We start from the raw sequence: 6340 nt of genomic DNA, 5'->3' as shown, positions 1-6340 counted from the left end.
GGGGGGGGGGGGGGGGGGGGGGGGGGGCTGTGTGTCAGAGCCTTCTTCTGCAAGAGCGCAAACCTTTAATGCCATTCAGGTCTGACCCAGCCACCCCTCCAGCTTCCACGAAGAGGGTACTGCGGCTCACGCACTGGTTACTTTGCCCATTGCCGTGACCAAACACCTGACAAAAAGCAACATAAGGGATGGGGTTATTTTTCTCCCTAAGTAAAGGGTGCAGGCTCCATCGTGGTGGGAGAGTCACTGTGGCTGAGGTAGCTAGCCATGCGTCCTCCACAGTCAGGAAGGAACGGACAGGAATTGGGACTGGGCTTCCAAATTACTTCCTCCAATTATGCCCTAATTTGAGACATCCAATGTTAAGAATATCTTCCAAAATAGCACCTACCAACTGGGGATCAAGTGTGTGAACACAGGAGCTGTGGGGGACATTTCACATGGGACCACAGCAGGGTGTATGAAGTGACAGGGGCTGCAGAGCTGCAGATAAGACTCTGCACCTGTCTGCTGAGTTCTCCCGGAAATCCCTTTAACCTGAATGGCAGAGATCTCATTGTAACCCACAGGCAGTCATGGCATCTTCTTGTAGGCTGTTGCAAGGGTCCAAGCAGTAGGTGCCTAGAAAGTTCTTTCTCAGCTCTTGGCACAGGTCAGCAGGCCCTGCACCAGGCTTGTTTGAACGTCTTCTGCACCCACTTTACTGAAATGTGGTCCTCTGACCAGCAGCCAAATCCCCAGGGGAGTCAGACACAGCAGAATACTCTCTCAGGACCCCACTTAGACTTACAAAACCAGTGTACACTTGAGGAAGAGGCTGGGGGACTCTTGGGGTGCTCTTGTCAGAGTATACTCCAAAACTGATGCTCACAGTGAGAACTAGGACCCATTTGATTGTGGAAATCCATTGACAGCAACATGTTGGTGCCAAAAGATGTCAGCACGGGGACAGAGGACATGCCCCACATCCTCAGCATCCTTTAAACCCCACAGGACCGCATGTGTTCACAGCCAAAATGACACCACTTAAAGGTTTTCTGACAGGCAAAAATGAAACAATGCGAGAAATGATCCAAAAACAGAAGCAAGTGATCTTTATCTTGTTTACGTAGAGCAAGGACATTGCAATTCCTATAGCTGGTCCATAGTTTCAATTTTCCGTTTTCCAGATTTGCTTCCTGAGTAGCAACCATTTTTTTTTTTTGTATTTAGTGAGTTAATTAAAATAGTGAGAACTGATAGTGGCTAAGAGCCAGAGGCCTGGAGGTTTGGGAAACTAAATGGGAGAGTTTTTAGTTTGGCTGAAGGGAATTGATTGAGCCAGGCAACACTGGCTTTCCCACTAATGTTACTTTTAAGATTTATTTATTTTTATTTATGTATATGGGTCCTTTGCCCGAATGCACGTCTGTGTACCACCTGCATGCCCTGTCCTTGGAGTCCAGAAGAGAGTGTCAGATCTGGAACTGCAGTTACAGATGTTTGTGAGCCACCATGGAGGTGCTCGGGCAAGAGCAGCCAGTGCTCTTAACTACCAATCTATCCCCCCAGCCCTAAACACACTTTTATTTTAATACCACACACTTAGAACCTGTACTGTGTCCATGTGCGGGAGGCACAGCATGACCCAGGGCCGCAGCACAGTATCACACGTGTTCAGTGGCCACAGAAGCTGAAGGCTTTATTATCTCTGAGCATCACAATCAAAGCGAGGAACAAACGATGCATACTATCATGTTAGCAGGAGCAGTTCAAGCACATCCCTCCACCCCATGTATTGGAGAGGAGGACACCACAAACAGAGGGGGAGGCACTAGCTGAACTTATCGCGGGCAAAAAGGGATGAAACACAACCTCTCTTATGGATACTGTTTAAATAACTACTTGATGGACATATAGTTACCAGGAGGGGGGAAACGAGCTTGGGAGGAAGGAAGGAAGGGATCTGGAAGCAGACCCAACTGCTGGAGCCATCATCAATGACAGCAAAGCGGTTTGTAATGAAATGCTCACCCTCCTGCAGGCAGACAAGCAATAGTAGAGATCCCCCCTTTTTTTCCGAGTAGCATCTACCTTGATATGATCAGGGAGCAAAGTCCAAGGATGCAGCAAGGACCTCTCACTGGCCATAGCACTTTGATTTGCTAGGTTTTGAAACTCAGATTTAATGAATGAAACCCCAACAATAATCACAACCCTGACAATAGCGCAGAAAGAAGGGAGTCGCGTGTCCATGCTATTTTTGCAGGGGGAGGGGGAGGCTGGCATGAATGTGAGTCCTGGAAGGGAGAAATGAGCATCACATCGCTTTTACAGTGGTAACCACATGAATGGAAACGCAGTTTCTCTCAGAATGCGTGCAAAGCTCTCCATGTAGCAGACAGCTGGAGGTGGTAGCTCTGAGCAGGTTTGCTTGCCAGAGATCTGAGCACGCGTTCTGGTCACAAGAGCCCTCCTGGATGGCTGGCTTGGAGCACAGTTACTGGCACAAAGCAGAGGAGCAGGCAGAAATCAAGAGCCCTGGGTGCCCAGCAGTGAACACAGGCGACACCCAGGGCAGCCTTCGCTGTTTCTTCCAGGGACCATGTGGGAGATCAGACCCTGACTTACCCATGTGTAGATCTTCACAGACAGCCTATACTCTGTCATCTTCCCTTTGCCAAGGGCCACCAGCTTACAGATGAAGCCAAACACAGTCACAGCTGTCGACATTCTGTATGTCCCTTCTGACTGTTGTTTTTTTGTCTCTAAGCCCCTTGGCTAGATATGGAGCGCCTCCGCTGGTACCCTAGCCCAAGTTCATGCCATTGCAGCCGCAGAGAATCTCCTTGAATGTTTTGCGCAGCTCCAGGCTACGGAAGGCGTAGATGAGGGGGTCGATGACAGAGTTGCACATGATGAGGACCAGGTAGGTGTTGAAATGGGCCGTGTAGCAGATGCAGTAAGGGTTGGTGGGGCAGGTGATGATGAGGACCAGGTGGAGGAAGAAAGGTGCCCAGCAGAAGATGAACACCCCCAGCAGGATGGTGATGGTGACAGCCCCCTTCATGCACGAGTGCTGTTGCGGGGCCACCCCGTGAGCCGGCGGCAGCGCAGCAATGCGCTGGACGTGGAGCCTGGCAAAGAGGAACATGTGGATGTACAGGGTGCCCATGAGGAGCACCATGGCGAAGAACATAGTGATGAGGCACACGATGACCATCTTGCTCTCGGAGTAGATGATGAACATCACACCGCAGATGCCACAGCAGACCCAGATGGCCACGATCAGGGTGAGGGCCTTCCTCACGGTCATGATGCTGTGGTAACGAAGGGCATAGAAGATGGTGACATACCTGTCCACGGCGATGGCCAGGAGGTTGCAGATGGAGGCCACCAGGGAGATGCAGATCATAGAGTCGAAGATGTTGTCCATGTGCTGGATGAACTGGTCCTCCAAGGTCAGGGAGTCGCTGTTGATAATGGCGATCATGATGGTCTCCAGGGAGTTGGACACACTCACCAGCATGTCGGCTGCAGCCAGGCTGCAGAGAAAGAAGTACATGGGGGAGTGCAGGTTGCTGTTCCTGACCACAGCCAGGATCACCAGGATGTTCTCCATCAGGCTGACGATGCCCAGTGCCAGGAAGACCTCCGGCTTGATGAAGACCTGCTCGCAGAACCCACTGCCGCTCCGGTTGCTGGCAGAAGGGGCTGCAGGATGCTCTGAGAGGTTAGGCAGCATCGGATAAGCAGAGAACAGGCAACAGGAAGAGTTCATGGTTAACAGAGGCGTGAGTCCCAGCTGCGGCTCCTGAGGGTCCTGAGCAAGCTGCTGGGAAACACTCTCCTTCTAGGTGTTTCTCTTGTGGATGCTGCCCAGTCTAGCCTTTAGGAGAGAGAGAGAGAGAGAGAGAGAGAGAGAGAGAGAGAGAGAGAGAGAGAGAGACTTGGAGACATAGAAAGAACTTTCCCTGCGGCTCCAACAATCAGCGCAGATCTGCTCAGCCTGCCTCATCCCCTGTCGCTCCCACCCCCTCTCTCTCCTGGGCTTCTCTCAGAGCCCAACCTGACACCGGTTGCTACAGTTACAGCTCTACTCATAGCGAGGTAGGGGATGTGGGACTTGGCGCTAGATGTGAGAAGGAAGAGAGCCCTCGGATTTTATGCATCGGAACTCCTATTTCATCTCCAGCGCAGCAAAATGACCACTGAGCAGCTAGCACCCTCTGACTGACAGCAGCAGGTCCGGGCTCTGGGTTCCGTTCCACTGGGAAGATGTGGAAGCGGACTGGCGCCCTCTGCAGGCCGGACTGCTCCCCTGCGCTCGTGCAGGTAAAGAGGGATCGTATTCATTCCTGCGTGAATGCCTTTGTGGGTTGATTTGGGCTTTGAAAAACAAAACTGCTATGTGTCAGGTCTGCACTGGGTGTAAAGGATACAGAAGGCAGCAAGAGAGGGGCTGCTCCATAACCAGAACTGGTGTGGAGAACTGGAAATCAGAGAATTGCACACACCGGTTGGCAATATTTCAGGCTTCATTCAGAAACTCAACAGTTAAGCAAGTAACACGACATTTTGTGTTACATCATTTTTTTTTATTTTTAAGAATATATAAAAACCACACCTTCACTAATAGTTCATTAACTATGCAATGTAATATGTCTAAGACACAATATGATGCCTTAATTTAAAAATAGTTTATTGCCAACCATTCCCTGGTTCTTCAAGGAGCCCCAATCTTTTTGCTATGGGAGAGGCATGTCCTGCTTCAATGTTGATGGCTCCTGATTGGTCAGGGTATGATTTCTGAAGCTGGGGGGGGGGCGATTGATCATTCTTACTTTCTAAGTTCCATCAGCATCTGGGCCTGGTAGTGTTGTAGGTTGGTGAGCAGATGTTTGTTTGTGGAGAGGTGGAAAGTGCAGATTTATGACCAAATTATCTTGGGTTGCTATATTTCCTTGAATACAGAGTCTCAAGTATACATGAGATATATATACCAGGCTGGCTTTGAACTCACTACGTATCCGAGGCGAAGCTTAGACTTCTGATCCTCCTGCCTTTGTCTCCTGGCTGCAGGGATTATGGGCACATGTCACCACGCCTTGTGTATGTGGTGCTGGGGATTGAACCACGGGCATCATGTGTGCCAGGGAGGTACTCTACCAACCAAGCCACATCTCCCGGCCTGTCTTTGGCTCTGCTTAGACCATATATAGAGTCATGCCCGATTCTGTGCATGATGTAATGTTCTGTGGCTATCACATGGAACTTTGGAAATGTGTCCAATTAGCAGAGCACTAGCTTCTGCCAGCTCCAAAGGGAAGCATCTCATCACACAGCATTGGGAGCCCAGAGCAAGAAATCCCCCCACTTTGCTGTAACCTGCCTACAAGCCACCCCCACTAATACTTGTCTGGATTTACTACTTTTTTTTTTATTTTGTATCGATAAAGCTTCAGGAAAACATTTAAACTCTGGAACCTGTTGCTTGGGCAAACTGAATTCATATCCACCAGCTGTGGTCACTCATATTTGGCTCCAGAATAAGCTACCTCTTGTCCCCTTTGAGGTGAGAGTTGTTTTGTTTTGACACCAGGACACTGATGCAGGGGTGTTTTGAGTTCAGGTCTTGCTTGAGCTACGGAGTGAATTCAAGGCTAACCTGGGAAACTTAGTGAGACCCTGCCTCAAAATTAAAAAAAAAAATGAAACGAAGGCTGGGGATACAGCTCAGTGGTAGAGCACGTGTCTAATACATAAGAGCCCTGGGTTCAGTCTCCAGTGCTCCAAACCAAACACTGGACCCCAGTGATCCTTCCTCCCAGCAGGGGCGTTTCTCTATACTATTCCATGCTCTTCCATAGAATCTCACCCACCACAGAGCTTCTGTTCTTAGGTGGGGGTTGTTCCTCTCAGCCCCTGCTGCTGGCTCACCAGCTGGGTCTGTGTGGTAGACACAGGAGAATGTGACGGACACGGGTCAGGGAAGTCTAAGAGCCGGTGGGGCAAAGGGGAGGGACTCTCATCTGGATGGTTGAAGAACCTTCCTAGACTGAGGAATATGTAGGTTTTGACTTCTCTGAAGAGGTGATACCCAGTGTGGGGGTTGGTGAGGTGGAGGCTGGGGCTGAAAGGTATAGGAAGGGATCAAGGGAGGAGTTTCATCTGGTTGACATAGAGGAGGGTTCTGGGCAGAGGTACTACCGCACTTGCAGTCTGGAGGGAATAGCCATCTGTAGCAGTGGGCATGAGGACCCCACTAGATTTCTGAATCAGAGTCACTCGGGGTAGTATGAGCCAGGGATGCACCGTTTTGTCAAACTCCTCCTTTTTTTGTTGACCTGTGACAATTCTC

The 6340-nt window shown here is 50.1% G+C and overlaps 1 protein-coding gene across 1 annotated transcript; it reads right to left on the bottom strand.

The window, feature by feature from the left end:
• Positions 1-2788: 2788 nt before the first annotated feature.
• Mc3r (melanocortin 3 receptor) lies at positions 2789-3760 on the bottom strand. Its single transcript, XM_050152913.1, has one exon. It carries the CDS (start codon positions 3758-3760, stop codon positions 2789-2791), a length of 972 nt encoding a protein of 323 aa, XP_050008870.1.
• Between the last annotated feature and the right edge of the window lie 2580 nt (positions 3761-6340).

Source organism: Alexandromys fortis, unplaced genomic scaffold, assembly GCF_014885135.2.
Source record: "Alexandromys fortis isolate MF-2015 unplaced genomic scaffold, M_Fortis_MF-2015_v1.1 scaffold_81, whole genome shotgun sequence".
Classification (NCBI taxonomy): Eukaryota; Metazoa; Chordata; class Mammalia; order Rodentia; family Cricetidae; genus Alexandromys; species Alexandromys fortis.
Note: the sequence above shows the minus strand (reverse complement) of the source record. Positions and strands in the feature narration are given on the sequence as shown.